Raw genomic sequence first — 17,388 nt, 5'->3', positions numbered from 1 at the left:
ATGGGACTGGTGGGTGCACATTGCCATCTGTCAGGATGATCCTGGTGTCCAAAAATCCGTGAAAGAAGCCATAGAATTTTCTCTACAGGGACACAGACTCACACAGTGTTAGTTCATGAGGGGAGTTTCTTTAACACTTTAGATCCAGAGAGATGATATTTTCTTTAAGACGCTCTAATTTTGGCTTATGTGGGTTCCCAGAAAGACTTGGCATATTATCTCTGCATTTCAGCAACAAGACTGGGGGTAGGGATGGAGAGGATGCCTGATGGCTTGTATGCTCCAATGGGCAGAATGGCTGAAGGCAGAGGCTGTCTTGAAGGCCCCAGGCTTTCTCACAATTAGCAGTATCAGCCTGGCACATGGTAGGTCCTTTGTGAAAGTTCTAAATTAACTTATGACTAGCTCTTCTTAATAAAACTAATTGTGGAAACTGAGTTACCTGGAGAATAAAGGTCATAGGCAAAGTCACACAGCTCATTAATGCAAGAGTCAAGACTCTTGGACCCATCCCTCTTATTTCTCTGTGTAATTGACAATGAGGAGCCCCTAGCTGCTACAGGGCCTGTTTGAGTCACTGAAGCTACTGAAGCTTCCAGGTCCCTGAACATGAGAGCAGGTAAAGCTCTGGTCTGATGGATGATGGCCAGCCAGTCATTTTATTTCTGATGGAAGCAGAGATGACACGGGGAGGTGCTCTTGTGAAAGGACAGCTGACTGTGTTGTGAGACCAAGGGTGGCTGAGACCCATTCAAGTCTAATTTCTGAAGGCAGATTCACTTTTTAGGCAGTGGATCTTGAGGAGAGCCACAGGACTCACAGTGACATCTGTTTAGACCCACCCCTGGAGGAGAGAGCATCCTCTGGGTGGCCTTGAGCCTTGCTGAAGAACCGAGTTTGCACGTGAATACGTGTGTAAAATAAAAGTATCAACATCTTCTATTTGCATCACACGTCCCTGTTATGAAGCTTTTCCCAAAATAGTATCTAATTTGATCCTTACAGCAGCCTATGACGTCAATATTTGTAATCCTATCTTATTGATAAGGATACCAGACTCCACAGTAAATTAGCCAAGGGGTACACAGTTAAAGAGCAACCAACAGCAAACTAGAACAGAGGTTGCCTGTGTCCTAGGGCGATGTTCTTTCTAATTCCCAGAAGTCGCCCTATGCATATGTGTGTTTATTTTGTAACAGCATTGGACTGTGCACATAAGCTTGGAGTCCTGGTCCAAAGGGGAGATGAAAAGAAAAAATCTAAATAAAACAGATCGGGACAGAAATTTCTCAGGGCTCTACAATAAGTACAGATATCCTCCTTAGAGTTTTTAGAAAGGTATAGTTTGCTTTTAGCCAACGATAAGATGAGAGATTACCAGGAAAGTCTGCAGAGTGGGGATGAAGCTGTGGGAAAGTTTGGATTCACTTCCTTTCCCTGGTAGCCAGTTTAGTCCCAAGTTGGGTGACTTTGAGAGGCATCTGGATCTTATGGATTGAGGATTGATCTGGGAATTAGGGTTTGGGCTCTCCCTTCCCTGATTAGATTTTTTTTACTATCTATAGAGGTATTTCCAATGGAATCCTAAGAGGTATAATGCATAAAAAGGGGGTTCATGGTCAAATAACTTAGGTTAATGCTGCATTGAAACAAGTCAACCAAAATATTTACTTGGCAGATGGCCAAAGCCTTTAAAATGCTAATGTGTATGTGAATCTCCAAGAAAGAGCTTTGTGACATGTCACTTTTGAAAATCATTTGGCCACATGGTCTTTTGGGAGAAGGCTCACTGTGGGATATGATAGTTTGATAGTTTTCATCATGTACTTTGGTGTGATTGTACTATACATGACCATATATCTGTAATTGTCTCTATATTTTTCCTGTCTTTTTATTTCGTGTTTGTAAGTCTGACTTTGCTCCCAAACTGTGAGATCCATGATGATAAGAACTGTATGTTTGTTTCTCTATACCGCACAGTTTCTATTAAAGTCTATGAAATAGGAGCTCAGTAAATCTTGATTTGAACAAAATTTGATTCTGTCTTTATGGAGAAATCAATGGAAACTTGGCCACAGTTTTGTTACCTGTGGCCTCTCTAATAGTGTGTAGATGGTGTCCTTCTCTTGAGAGCCTCACAGGCAGCATCCTGATCTTCAGACCATCCCTTTGAATTATAGGTTATTGGTGCCAGTGTTCTTATATGAAATTTAAGGGGAGAAAACCTCAGAAGAAGCTGTTCTATGCTGGGAAAAGTGATGAATTCCCTAACCTGGAGGTTACTGGATCTGAGCCTATAAGGTGGTATGACTGTTTTGTTTCTGTGATGCGTATAATTTCACCTAATTCCCTACTTGAACTTCAGATGGCATCATATTTCCCCAGGGAGCTGCTCCCACCTCTCTCACATGCTGTGAAATGTCTCTGGTGTAGCACTGTTCTCTAGGTTCTGGATGTTTCTGTGTTTTAGGACTATAAACTCCAGGAGCCTGGGGGCATTTTCCTTCCCTCTTCTGCCTGCAGACTGTGTCCAGAGCTTGATAAATATTTGTCGAGTGAATTAGAAGGAATCTTAAGTACATTCCTCATAAATATTCTTACCCTCCAGCCTTTAAAACTCCCTGAAATGATTCTCCGTCATATTCTGTGTTGGATTTTAAGCTACTTTCTTGATTTCGAAGGTTATAATGTTACCCTTACTTTTCTCTAACCTCTCCCTGTTGGGTTTTTTTATTATTATTATTATTATTTTTAAAGATTTATTTATTTACTTGAAAGAGAGAGAGAGAGAAAGGGGGCAGAGAGAATCTTAAGCAGACTCTGAGCTGAGTGCAGAGCCCAACATGGGGCTCAATCTCACTACCCTGAAATCACGACCTGGAGCTGAAACCAAGAGTCAGATGCTTGGGTGGCACACCAACTGTGCCACCCCCGTGCCCCTCTCTCCCTGTTTAAACCATTCTTAAACTTCAGTCAAGCAAAAGTTTTTCCATAATATTTTTTTTTAAAGATTTTATTTATTTATTTGATGGAGAGAGACACAGCAAGAGCAGGAACACAAGCGGGGGGAGTGGGAAAGGGAGAAGCAGGCTTCCCGCTGAGCAGGGAGCCCGATGCGGGGCTCGATCCCAGGACCCTGGGATCATGACCTGAGCCGAAGGCAGACACTTCTAACGACTGAGCCACCCAGGCGCCCCTTTCCATAATATTTTAAAGAAGCATAACATATTAACAGTAAAATACATAAATTTTAAGTGTACAGATTGGTGAGTTGTTACAAACGCATCATCATGTAACCATCACCTGACTAAAAAGTAGAATATTATCAGATCTAAAAGACTTATTCTTGCCCCTCTCTGTCAGTATTGCCCAAGGCAATCGTTTTGATTTGAATTAAACAATAATTAATTGCTGTAATGTCATAACAAAAACCAATATCATAACACATTATAGTAGTATAGCCTTGTATAATTACAAAACCTCTGTCTATGTGTTGCATCATTTGGTCCTCTGCGACCACCTCATGAGATAATCATGGCAGAGGCTTTTACCTCCATTGAAAAAGATGTGGTATTGGAAGACTAGAAAAGGAAAACCTCCTGGACCATAATTTCTCCAAGTTCAAATTTAATTGTAGAGTGTGTCATAACAATCTTGGCTTTTCCTTAAGTTACAGAGGCTGGATTTACAACAGCTTTCAGTCAGAAGACTGTCCTCTCTGAAATATCTAGGGAACAGGGCACTAAATTTGGACCTGGTACATGCAAAGGGTAGGACATGGCAAGTTTTGCCCAATGGTCAATGGTCAACTTGAACCAAGTAACTTGGGCTCTTCTTTGTAAATAATATTAATGGTAGCTCACACTGGTCTATTGCTCCACCGTTTCTCAAGTTTTTCACATTTATTATCTGATTTAATAAGAGATAATAATATTTAATAAAAGCATTTGCTGAGAGCTTCTTATGTGCCTGGACGGTGCTAATTACCAAGTATACTCCTCCCAACAAACTGATAAGGTGGGCATTAGTTTCTATCATCCCTACCATGCAAAACTCCTACCTCAGTCTCTCTAAGTACAGAACACTTCATCATCAAGTTGCCCACCCACTAGGAAAAGGGTGCAATGGAATACTCACTCTTTTTGTCACCATTAAGAAGTATCCATAAACACCTAGCATGTCAGTCTTAAATTAGTCATCAAGACAGTGACCAGCTTATAACTCTTAAGTGGTTGTTGTGAATCTTTCCCTCCTGCTCTCTCAGACTGTCCAAGATCAAACAGTCAAACATGAACTCCAAGTGTAGTGCTCTTCTTAAGGTTTCTTTCACCTTCATCTCACTGAGAACCTAGTTCTAGTTCTCTCTTATGAAGGGTGAGACTCGATCATATTTCTTCCCTCACCCCACAGAGCATGTTGCTATTCAAAATATTAAAGAACAAAAGGAAGTCAATCTGCTCACATTCTATTCCAAGCTTCTAAAGATGGCAGGTGGTATATTATATATGTCCTCTCAGAGTTCCAAACACTTTGAAGCTATTTAGTAACAAAGGGAAAGGCAATATCTAAGAGGAGTGTGCTACTGTTTTCTGGAGCGAACTTTGACTTTGTATCAAGGTTATAGACACTGGCTTCATATGCTGAAAGTTGGGACATTTCATTGATCTTTCTGTGTGCCTCTACTGCTGGACTTTTCTGGAACATTCAGTACTTAACAACAGGACAGTGTTATTTTCAAAGTAAATGTTGAAAATAGAAACCATATTTAGGGTAAAACAGCTTTCATTTATTTAAACTGTCTAAAAGGTTCACAAATCATTTGAGGAGCTTTTAAAAAGGAAGACTCATGCCACTTAAAAAAATAAAATTTTAATTAACATATAATAAAATTGACATTTTTTTAAAAGTACAGCTCTATGAATAATAACTCATGTATAGACTCATTTAATCACTGACCCAGTCAGGATACAGAACTCTTCTATCCCCCAAACGATATTTTTACGCTATCCCTTTACAGTTAACACCTGCCCTCTCACTACCTCTAACCCTTGATCCGTTCTCTGTCACTCTAGTTTCGTCTTTTTAGGAATGTCATTTAAGTGTAAGTAGACAGTTGGTAACCCAGTGAGACTGGCTTTTTTCACTTAACATAATGCCTTTGAGATTCATCCAAGTTGTTGTTATGGACAACTCATTGCTTTGTATGGCTCAAAAGTAGTCTGTTTTTCAGTCGGTTACCAGAGTTTGTTTATCCATTTGCCTGTTGAAGGACATTTGAGTTGTTTCTAGTTTTGACAATTAATAACAGAGCTGCAGTAAATATTCATGTACAGGTTTTTGTGTGAACATAAGTTCCCAGTTGTCTTGGGTAAATATCCCAGAGTGGGAATGCTAGATCCTATGGCACGTGTATGTTTAACGCTATAAGAGGCTGCCAAGTTGTTTTCCAGAGAGGCTGGGCCATTTTGTAGTCCCAGCAGTAGGATGGTTTCAGCAGCTCTGTATTCTCTTCAGCACTAAGCATTGCCAGTATTTCTTACTGTAGTGATTCTGAAAGGTGTGTAGTGGTACCTAATTTTGTTCTTTTAGATTTTCATTTCCCTTATGGCTGATGATGTTAAACATCCTTTCCTGTGTTAATTTACCTTCTGAATATCCTTTTCAGTAAAATGTCTCTTTAAGACTTTTGACATTTTAGGGGCACCTGGGTGGCTCAGTCGGTAAAGCTTCTGACTTCAGCTCAGGTCATGATCCCAGGGTCCTGAGGTCTAGCCCAATGTCAGGCTCTCTGCTCAGGAGTGAGCCTGTTTCTCCCTCTCCCTCTGCTGCTCCGCCTGCTTGTGCTTTCTCTCTGTCAAATAAATAAATAAATAAATCTTAAAAAAAAGACTTTTGATATTTTAAAATTGGGTTGTTAGATGGATAAAGAAGAGGTGGAGTTTGCACACATACACACCCATACACAGAATGATGTTTTACCATTCACGACAACATGCTTGGACCTAGAGGTATTATGCTAAGTGATATAAGTCAGACAAAAAAAGGCAGATACAATATGACTTCATTTATATTTGGAATCTAAAAAAAACAAACAAAAAACAGCAATAGATTTATAAATACAGAGAACAAACTGGTGGCTATTAGAGGGTACGGGGGAGTGGGTGAAATAGGTGAAGGTGATTAAGAGGCACAAACTTCCAGTTATAAAATAAATAAGTCACAGGGCTGAAAAGTACAGTATAAGGAATATAGTCAATATTGTAATAACTTTGTATGATGACAGATGGTAACTACACTTAGCATGGCAAACATTTGTTAGTGTATATAATTGTCAAATCACCATGTTGTATACCTGAAACTAATATAATATTCTGTCAACTATACTTCAATTTAAAAAAAGTTGGGTTGTTTGTAGTGTGATTACTACAACTTTATTATTCTTTTTCAAAATATTTTTCAAAATTTAAGGTATTTCTGTTTCCATATACGTTTTAAAATCAGCTTGTCTAGGGCGCCTGGGTGGCTCAGTCGTTAAGCGTCTGCCTTCGGCTCAGGTCATGATTCCAGGGTCCTGGGATCGAGCCCCACATCGGGCTCCCTGCTCAGCGGGAAACCTGCTTCTCCCTCTCCCACTCCCCCTGCTTATGTTCCTTCTCTCACTTTGTCTCTCTCTGTTAAATAAATAAATAAAATCTTTAAAAAAATAAAATAAAATCAGCTTGTCTATATCTATAAACAAATCTTGCTAAGATTTTTTTATTGGAATTTTATTAAGTCTGTCAATTAATTTGGAGTGAGAATTGACATCTTTTCTATGTGGAGTCTTTCAATCCATGAATAAATATGGTATGTCTCCTGCATTTTTTTCTATTACCACTATAATAAATTACCAGAAACTTAACGACTTAAGACAACATTCATTTATTATATCACAGTTTCTGTGAGCCAGAATTTCAAATACAATGTTCTCTGCCTAGGGCCTTACAAATTAAAGTGTCAGCCAGGCTGTGTTCCTTTCTGGAGGCTCTGGGGAATAATACAGTTCCAAGGTTGGGCAGAAGTTTTTTGCAGTTTTTATTTAAATTCCAGTTAGTTAACATACAGTGTAATATTAGTTTCAGGTGTATAATATAGTGATTCAACAATTCCATATATCACTGGGTACTCATCCCAACAAGTGCACTCCTTAATCCCCATAACCTATTTAACCCATTTCCCCACTCACCTCCCTTCTGGTAACCACCAGTTTGTTCTCTATAGTTGAGTCTGTTTCTTGGTTTGCCTCTCTCTCTCTCTCTTTTTCTTCCCTTTGCTCATTTATTTTGTTTCTTAAACTCCACATATGAGTGAAATCATATGGTATATTTGCTGTTCTCTGACTGAATTATTTCTCTCAACGTAATACTATCTACCTCCATCCATGTTGTTGCAAATGGCAAGATTTCATTCTTTTTTATGGCTGAATAATATTCATATATATATATATATATCCCCCACATGTTTATATATATATATCCCCCCCACATCTTCTTTATCCATTCATCATATTCATCATTCGATGAACACTTGAGCCATTTCCATAATTTGGCTATTGTAAATAATGCTGCTGTAAACATCGGGGTGCATGTATCCCTTTGAATACTATTTTTGTATTTTTGGGTAAATACCTTGTAGTGAGACTGCGGGATCATAGGATGGCTTGATTTTTAACTTTTTGAGGAACCTCAATATTATTTTCCGCAGGGGCTGCACCGGTTTGCATTCCCACGGACAGTGTTAAGAGTTTCCTCTTTCACCACATCCTCAAGTTATTGGCAGCATTTTATTTCCTATGTTGGAGGCCGTAGGTACCTTTTCTCTTACTGGCTATCAGGTTGTTAGCTGAAGGTCTCTCTCAGCTCCTGAAGGTCACCTGCATTCCTTGACAGGTTGCTACATTTATCTTTAACATCAAAGGCCAGTTGGGTTCTTTTCTTGTTCTTTTCGTTATTCCTTCATTTTGCTTGCTTGTTTTATTTTTCTCTTCTTATTCTAGGTTCTTAAGGTAGAAGATTAGATTATTGACTTGAAATTTTTCTTCTTTTCTAATATAAGCCTTATAATTCTACAAATTATCCTCTAAGCACTACTTTAACTGCATCCCACACATTTTGGTATATTGTATTTTCATTTTTGTTCAGTTTAAAATATTTTCTTTTTTTTTTTTAAGATTTTATTTATTTATTTGAGAGAGAGAATGAGAGACAGAGAGCATGAGAGGGAGGAAGGTCAGAGGGAGAAGCAGACTCCCTGCCGAGCAGGGACCCCGATGCGGGACTCGATCCCAGGACTCCAGGATCATGACCTGAGCCGAAGGCAGTCGGCCAACCAACTGAGCCACCCAGGTGCCCTAAAATATTTTCTAATAGTTGTCTGTTTTAACCCATGAATTATTTAGACACACAATTGGCCCTTGAACAGCCTGTTTGAGTTGTGCAGATCCACTTATACACAGATTTTTTTTTCAATTAATGTACTACAGTATTGTAAATGTATTTTCTCTTCCTTATGGCTTTCTTAGTAACATTTTCTTTTCTCTAGTTTACTTTATTGTAAGAATATAGTATATAATACATGTACAAAATATGCATTAATTGACTGTTTATGTTATTGGTAAGATTTCCAGTTAACAGTAAGCTATTAGTAGTTAAGTTTTGGGGAAGCTAAAAGTTATGCATGGATTTTTAACTGTGTGACTGGTTGACACCCCTAATCCTACATTGTTCAAGGGTCAACTGTATATTCCTTAATTTCTAAGTGTTTGAATATTATCCTGTTATTTTTCTTTTATTGATTTCTAGTTTAATTCTATGGTTAGAGAATATAATGTTCAATTATTTTAAATTTGTTAAGGTTTGATTTATGGTACATGATATAATGATCTCAGTGAATGTCCTATATGTATGTACGTGAAAAGAATATGCTATTATTTACTTTCGGAGTCTTCATATAATTGTTTTATGCATTCTGCCCAGGTTTATAGCTGCATTCATTGAGAGAAACAGAGTGGATTATGCTTACTTCATTTTACTCAGAATTAGAGTCTTCCATGTCACTTTGCCGATATTTTTGATCACTGATAAATATTCTTTTCTGAAGTATTCTTCACAAGGGTCCATTTATGGTTCAAAAAATTATAAACTAGATAAAAGATTGCTGGTGAAAATAACTTTGATTTCTTAATAAAATGCCATCTCTTCTTTTCTGTAAAATGAGATAATTAATAACTTGTCCTATGCCCTTTAAAGGCTTATTTGTTAGATCTTAGGTGAGCATACATGCAAGATCTGCTCAAACTTTATTAGTAAGTTAGAGAAGTTAAGTTGGATACAGTTACTAATTTTATCAATAAGTTAGGACCTGGATGGGTCAGGACTCAAGGAGGTGATTTGGCTGCAGCGCTGATACATGGGTGACTATCTAGGATTTGTGGCTTGGTGTTAAGGGCCAGGTTTTCAGTGGACAGATCATGGCAAAGGACATCTGTCAACCAGGAATGAAGCAGGTGATAACAACTTTGCGGTTACAGGAGGCTTATCCAGCTTGGAGCAAGGCCTTACAAAATTCAGGGGACAAAATTCAGGCTTCTGGAAAAGAGTGCTAAAAAGCACCAGGTTGAAGGTCGAAGCCCCAGCTAGGATGGTGGGCTTCAGAGAGTGGTTGGGATCTGGGTATGGGCTATATGTGGAATCAGGATACTGAGGGAGAAATCCAGGTCTGTGGCCTGGCGAAATGTGCAGAAGGAAGGCAAATGTGATTCACAGATAATACCAGCCTTGGGGCAGCCGACCTAGTTTCAGCCTGTCACCTGTTGGCCTGGTGAGAGAATCATTGGTCAGAGCTGACGCAGAGGTAAGGAGATCCTTAAGCTTAATAAACCTAGAGAATGCAGACAGTGGAATGATTCATATGCAGGAGTTGCTGTTAAAGTGGTGACCACACGTTAACAGTCATCATTAATATTGTTGTGGATTACGTAGAAATGAGTGTATATTTGAAACTCTTTGCCAGGTAGTATAGACATCCAAGTTGATATACCAGGAAACAATGGAATTAAATATGAAAGAAGTACTCAGACCTTAGAGGGGACATAGGAAAATGATTATACCGTAGGTAAAATGGATAGTGCGGAAAAGGCTGACTGGGAATTTATTTTTGTAAGTTGCAATCATTTGAAGCAAGGGCAGAGTCTGTTAAACACCATGGCAATAATCTAAAGCTAGGTTGTAATTCAGACCATGAGAAACCATGCGTTATTAGGCAGGTTCCTTTGCTTTCTTGACAGCTTCTCCATCTCTGAAAATATCCAGCACCTTCTCTCCCCAAGAAACAAGAACCAAAAATGTATGACTAGTCGCAATAATAAAATTCCAAGGGAGAATGCAAGACGATGTTAAATGAACCAGCCAACCTCCTCCCACTAACCTTGGTACCTTTAGTCTGTCAAAACCAGCCTGCACATATATGTTAAGAAAAAAAAAAAAAAGAAGAAGAAGATAGCAGGAGGGGAAGAATGAAGGGGGGGAGTCGGAGGGGGAGACGAACCATGAGAGACGATGGACTCTGAAAAACAAACTGAGGGTTCTAGAGGGGAGGGGGGTGGGAGGATGGGTTAGCCTGGTGATGGGTATTAAAGAGGGCACATTCTGCATGGAGCACTGGGTGTTATGCACAAACAATGAATCATGGAACACTACATCTAAAACTAATGATGTATGGTGATTAACATAACAATAAAAAAGGGGGAGAAAAAAAAAAACAGCCTGCACAATCACATTTCCTTTTCAGTCTTCTTTATTCTAATTCATCACAGGACAGGACTGACCCTGGATTTGTGTTTGCACACAGGTTATCTTTAGATTGGCTTTACCTTGATGACCTGACGCCGCCTCTGGCATAATCCAGTTACTCAGGGGAATATCAATTAAGGCCCTCAATCACACTAATTAGAATGTCTTCTAAGTGTTGCCCTAGGAAGTCAGCAGCTTATAAACAGGCAAATTGGGAAAATCTAGAGGTGTGAGTTTTGTTTTGTTTTGTTTTTTTTCATAGCCAAAAGCAATTTGGGAGGTAGAGTGCTTTAGCATAGCTAAGTATTGGAGCTAAAGTTACTGTGCCCTGAATCTGCAATGAAATATCTAGTTGTTCTCCACTGACAATGATTAATGCAGAATTATTAATTACTTTTATTAATGAGTTGGATGAGGACGTAGGTGGCATGCTGATCAAGTTTATAGATGACACAAAGCTAGGAGTTAAACAAGTATTTCGATGGCAAGCTCAGGGGACAAAATGATTTCAAGACAGAATTTAGTGGCAATCCATCCAATACAAGCCCAGAAGAAACGATCTCCAGAAGGCACAATCACATCAGTCTTCTAATCAGAAACCGTCAGTGGGTCCCTATTTTCTGTTTAAATTAAATCCCAAGTCCTTTGCTATTGAGGGCCTTGCCATATTCTGATCCTACTACTCCTGCCTTCCAACAAAGTCTTCTATAGTTCTTTTACTAGTACCCTGTGCTTGAGCCAAACTGAATTATTTATAGACTATTTCCTTTTTATGTTCCACGCTTTGCCTGTCTCTGAACATTATTACCTACGGAGTTTCTTTTCCCCACTTTCCTTCTGCTTCAATTCAGTTCTTGCTCAGTCAAAAGCTCCCTCTTGTACTTAGTCTTCTTTGATTGCCTAGGCTGGAATAATCTCTTTCTTTTGTTAATCTTTAGTAACACTTACCTGTTCCTCTCTGTGTTTATCACTGTTTACTTTGTATAGTCATTATTTTTGTACCCATTTTAAGTCTCTGCTAGGCCTTCTTAGTGCTATAGCTTCTGTCTGAGAAATCTTTGCATATCTTAGAGTGCCTCTGCATTGTGTCTTCTTCATAGTTGATGGTGATGAAATGGTCTATCTCCTCTCCTGGGGAGAATTGCCTTTAGAGGAGGCTCCACCTCTTGCTCACCAGAGGCCCCTGCAATTGTATCAAAGAGACTTGTAAACAGAAAGTGCTTCACACACGTTTCATTGACTAAATGAATGACTGATAGAAGAGTTCCTGAGGTTAACGGTGTAGATATTGGAAGAGAATGGTGGTGGTAAGAAAGAAACCTTTAATCTCTGAGGTAAAAATTTTTGTTTAGGATATAATAAACTCACTTGTAACTTTTGAACAGTCATGCTAAAGAAGGGAGCACTAGTATGAACTAGAGATTTGTGGTGATGTGTGGTCAAGAGAGGTGAATGCTGGGGCGCCTGGGTGGCTCAGTTGGTTAAGCGACTGCCTTCGGCTCAGGTCATGATCCTGGAGTCCCTGGATCGAGTCCCGCATCGGGCTCCCTGCTCGACAGGGAGCCTGCTTCTCCCTCTGACCCTCCCCCCTCTCATGTGCTCTCTCTCATTCTCTCTCTCTCAAATAAATAAATAAAATCTTTAAAAAAAAAAAAGAGAGGTGAATGCTGTTGAATACTTGCATTGTCCTTTAAAGTGACGATAGACCCTGGATTGCTTAGGCAGTACCAGTTTATACCTTTTGGTTCAGGGGCATCCTCTTCCAGGTGTCTCATTTTAAGTGCTGTTATCTGGCCACCCTATTTATCAAATACCTCTTTGCACTTTTCAAGATGGTGGGTCCTTTTGGTGGTGAAACTTGTGCCATAGGCTTATGTTGGCTGGAGGTGGGTATAAATCTCATCTCTGGCACTTACTAGAAAATGTGATCAGGACAAGTTACCAAGACCTCTGTAAACACTCTTATGTGGCTGCTGTGCTCGAAACAGCGACGATCTTGAATATGGAATTTTTCAGTAATATCCATGTGTCAGTACTTATAACCCTATCAAGATTTTGTCGGGGGGAAGATATGTCTAGGGCAGTAGGGTTTAAATATTCCAGAGTTGTTAAATCTCTAGGGCTTCCGTATTAGAGATCACACAACCAAATGTAAGGGCAGAGTTCTTGCCACTTGGCAGTTTCAGCTAGTTATCAATAGAAAGGCTAAAGGTAACAAAAATTGGACTCCAGCCTCATCATTTGTCTCTTCCAGGGAGAAGAGGAGAGCAGGCACAGCAGAGCATGAGGTTTAGATATTTCCCTTTACTCTAAAATCAGAGTGTGTTGGACTATAGACCAAGTCTGCATCCAGGATTTCTAGACCTTCTATTCATCACTAAGAAGGAGAAGTGTCTGGATCATAAAATATTTCCAATTGGGAACAGACCACAGGAATACAAAGGAGGGGAAGAAGATCAAATTTATCTGCCAGAAATGTGACTCCTGGTGAAAAAGATCAAGAGGAATATTTTTCTTAAGGAGGCAGTTGTAGTTGAATGATTAAGAGAGTTCTGGAGCCAGACTGCTGGAGCTTAATCATTATTCTCCCACTTTCTAGGCAAAAGATGTTGGTTATGTTATTTAAACTTGTCTCAGTTTCCATATCTGTAATATGGGTGTTAAAAAAAAAAAAAGTCTTATTGGCTGGTTCCTGCAATTAAATTTGTTAATATTGTAAACATGTTAGAACAGTTCCTTCTCCATCGTTAGCTTGCGTATGCAGTAATTATTACTTAAGCTCTTGAGAGTGGTAAGTACTCTCCCTTAACTTTGTATTTATGTTGACAGGATGGGACTTTTGTGGTGTGTGATGAGTCTCTACTTCTATGGGATCCTACAAAGTGATGCCTCAGGTAAGCGAATAGCTTTTGACAATCTATTAAAAATCAAATTACCTATAATATGTCAATTCTTTCTGAAAAATGAGTTAAGACTACATAATGTTTATATCCATTGTCTTCTGTGGTACCACAGAATCATAGATGTGACAGAATCATAGAATTTTGGTGATGATACCTCTAGTCTTCAGGGGACACTGTGTACTTGGTTGGGGCAGTGCCCTGGTATGTATAAATACAGGAATTTTCCATCACCTTCACATCCAAACCAACTAGAATCCTGCTTCTCTCCCTTTACCTCAGGTCTACAGTGATGGTAGCATGACTGTTTTCCAAACTTCAGCCAGTGGTGGAGGAGACATTGAGGCTGATAGTCCATTAAGACCTTTTAAGAACAAATGAATAATGATGGGTTTCTGTTATACTGCTGCTATCTAGGAGAGAAAGGACCTACCATTAGGCTCATTTTTTTTTCCCCCTTTGGTTGTTGCTTCTTAAGAGAAACCAGCCAAGGGTGCCTGGTTGAGCGTCTGCCTTCGGCTCAGGTCATGATCCCAGGGTCCTGGGATCGAGTCCCGCATTGGGCTCCCTGCTCCTTGGGAGCCTGCTTCTCCCTCTGCCTCTCTCTCTCTCTCTCTGTCTCTCATGAATAAATAAATAAAAATCTTTAAAAAAAAAAAAAAAAAAAGAGAAACCAGCCAAAGCTTGAGTTTGAATAACCAAATTCAGTCATCATGGGTCTGGATCATATGAAATCAGAGTCACAAGGGATTTGAAAATCCATCTTTTCAGAGCTCCTCTCATCTCCAGAATTACTGCTCACAACCAGTCTGTGGTAACTCTGCCTAGGGATCATCTAATTGCAGTCCATATGTCTTTGGACTGACCAAGTTCTTAGAAAGTTTTTAGTGTATATAATTGAAATTTATTTTTGTCATTTCCACATTTCTCCAGTTCAACTGCTTGATTTTTAGTAGAAAATACTCAGTCCAGTGGTTCTCTAATTTTAATTCAGGGAACCTAGATATCTTTGAAAAAGCTTCTCATGTATAATTCCCCTGAAGACCACAGACGATACTTTAAATATCATTCCTTTAATTCCTCTTCTGTGTGAGAGGTCTTCAGAAATGTTAAAATAGTGATCGTATAGCCATGACAGTGTTTTCCGATATATGTCTTCAACTGCTCTTCACATGGCATGGATCGGAGCCCTCTCATCCCAATTATCTTTTCTGGGTATGTTTTAGTTTTTCTATACCACTTAAAGCATTTTATTGGAAACCAAAAATAACACTAAAGGAGGGGTATAACTAGGACAGAATACAGCTCAAAGCTGAGAGAAGTGGAGATAACTTCCAACCTTGTTGGCCCTTTTCACAAGGAAAGCACATTTCCTAATCTGGGCTGGTATTCAGCTGAGATGCACTAGGGCACAGATCTCCTGGCTATTTAGACCAGCGTCTGTCCTGCTTGACTGAGTGTCCCATTTGACTGGTCAGTGGCGGTGATGTCCTGATTTTTAAATATGTTAAATATAACCCCTGATTATTATTAGTTCTTATTTGATTTAGTTCAGTGCTTGAATATGATCTGCTTACAGAGGCCTTATTTAACCACCTTAGCTAAAATAAGCCTCCCGATCACACATCTCTGTATCCACCTGTAGTTTCCTTCCTGACACTCATCATTTCTCGACATTATATTAACTTTCTCCTGTCTCTTCCTCCCCTGCTTTTCCTTCTTTCTGTTCTTTTTTCTTCCCGTCCTCCTCCTCTCCCTTCTTTCTTTCTCTCTATTTCCCCTCCTTCCCTTTCTCCTTCCCTCCCTATTTCACTGCTTGTAAACTGTCCAAGGACAAGGACTTATCCTCTTTGTTTGCTACCCAAATACTTAGAATAATTATTGGCACATAGACACATGGTAGGTGCATGCTCACTCTCTCGCTCTCTCTCTTTCTATATATATTATAAAGGGATGGATATATATACATACATATATATACATATTATATATATTATATATATATAATATATATAATAAATGGATGGAAAAAAGTCCCTTCACTTCCCTTTTGGCCAAAACTGGCCAATTTTATAATGGGACTTGTTTGGATTCATACCAGTAATTCATCAATGTAGTTTTATGTCCTGCCTTGCCTTGAAGGAAAAGGGAGAGGTGACCATGTTATTCTTGTTGAGAGATGAGTGACATCCCAGAAGTTTCTGGGTGCTAGTGTCTCCCCAGCAATCCTGGCACTGTTGCCTTTCTGAATGACCTTTACTGTAATCCATCCAAGAGGTACCCTGCCCCCACCCCAAATGCTATTGGAAAGTGAGCTTTCTACCGAGGAGCTGTGACTCATAATTCTGCCAGGGAAGCTGACTTCTTGAATAAGATAAGTCCTCATACCAGCCCCATTCAGTCACCATGGGAGCAGGAAACATGTTGTAATCCCCTCAGCCCATCTGGCACATGCTCACTTGCCTTCCTTATGAAAAGGTGTATTGTGTCTGTGTCAGTGAGGCACTTCCTAGTTGGAGGAAGAGGAACAAAGAGGAAGTGTTGCTGACAAAAATAAAAGGGACGACTAACTCTGGGCTACGAGGGGACAGAAGGGACCATTGCACATTTTGAGGGAATCAATGAACCTCTCGTGCACCGAGGTGTCACTTCTTACAATGATGTAGTTGCTGGCAGACTTGTTGGCCTTCCATGAGGTTCTTCTGGTGCTTCAGGTACCTATCTTAAGGGAATCACAGAGTGATGTGAAGAACAAAGGAGAAATAACCAGAAAACCCTAAAGCAATGTGCATGCATATGATACTAGTAGGAGTTTTGTCTGGTTGTTCTGGGCCTTTCCATGTGGACCCTTCTCCTAAGAGAAGCCCCACATTTTAAAAAGAAGCCATATGAACATAAGAGCTTTAGTTCCATGCAGTTTTTTTTTTTAATTTAATTTAATCTTTTTTTTTTTAGAGAGAGAGAGAGAAGTAGCATGTGCATGAATGGGGGTGGGGGGTGGGGGGCAGAGAAAAGAGGGAGAGGGAGAGAGAGAATCAAGCAGACTCCCCACAGAGTGCAGAGCCCAATGCAGGGCCCAGTCTCACGACCCTGAGATCATGACATGAGCCAAAATCGAGAGTCAGCCACTCAACCAACTGAGCCGCCCAGGCGCCCTCCATGCAGTGTGTGTGTGTGTGTGTGTGTGTGTGTTTTATTGGATATTTATCTATTTATTTATTTTTGTTATTATGTTATGTTAATCACCATACATTACATCATTAGTTTTTGATGTAGTGTTCCATGATTCATCATTTGTGCATAACACCCAGTGCTCCATGCAGAACGTGCCCTCTTTAATACCCATCACCAGGCTAACCCATCCTCCCGCTCCCCTCCCCTCTAGAACCCTCAGTTTGTTTTTCAGAGTCCATCGCCTCTCATGGTTGCAGGGTGTTTTAAGTGCAGTGAACTGGACTTCAAGGCACAGAATTCTGACTCCAGAACAGTCTTTCTTGTAGCAGTACTGTGATTTCCTTTTTTGTTCAGGAAAGTGGGAGCAACATTTTCATCTCAGGTGGCCATAAAAGCAAATACTTAAAAGCAAGCATTTACTTTTAAGGAATTAAAGCTTGGATAATTACAATGGTGATAATATAATTATAATGTGGTAGTTGTAA

The 17,388-nt window shown here is 39.6% G+C and overlaps 1 protein-coding gene across 3 annotated transcripts in view; it reads left to right on the top strand.

Moving 5' to 3' along the window:
- IL1RAP (interleukin 1 receptor accessory protein) overlaps window positions 1–17,388 on the top strand; it is a 125,186-nt gene that overhangs the window by 32,602 nt on the left and 75,196 nt on the right. For 2 of the 3 annotated variants that reach the window (XM_045903156.3, XM_045903155.3), the window contains one exon: window positions 13,659–13,723. In XM_045903156.3, coding sequence (XP_045759112.1) covers window positions 13,660–13,723 — 64 coding nt within the window. In that variant the 5' untranslated portion in view covers window position 13,659. Of the gene's footprint in view, window positions 1–13,656; window positions 13,724–17,388 lie in introns of all 3 variants that reach the window. The other variant, XM_054504273.2, reaches the window with a different exon arrangement.

The sequence above is a fragment of the Mirounga angustirostris genome, unplaced genomic scaffold (assembly GCF_029215605.1).
Source record: "Mirounga angustirostris isolate CCGP_5_RB_7025 unplaced genomic scaffold, mMirAng1.0.hap1 SCAF_1, whole genome shotgun sequence".
Lineage (NCBI taxonomy): Eukaryota > Metazoa > Chordata > Mammalia > Carnivora > Phocidae > Mirounga > Mirounga angustirostris.
This window is presented reverse-complemented; position numbering and strand designations above follow the sequence as displayed.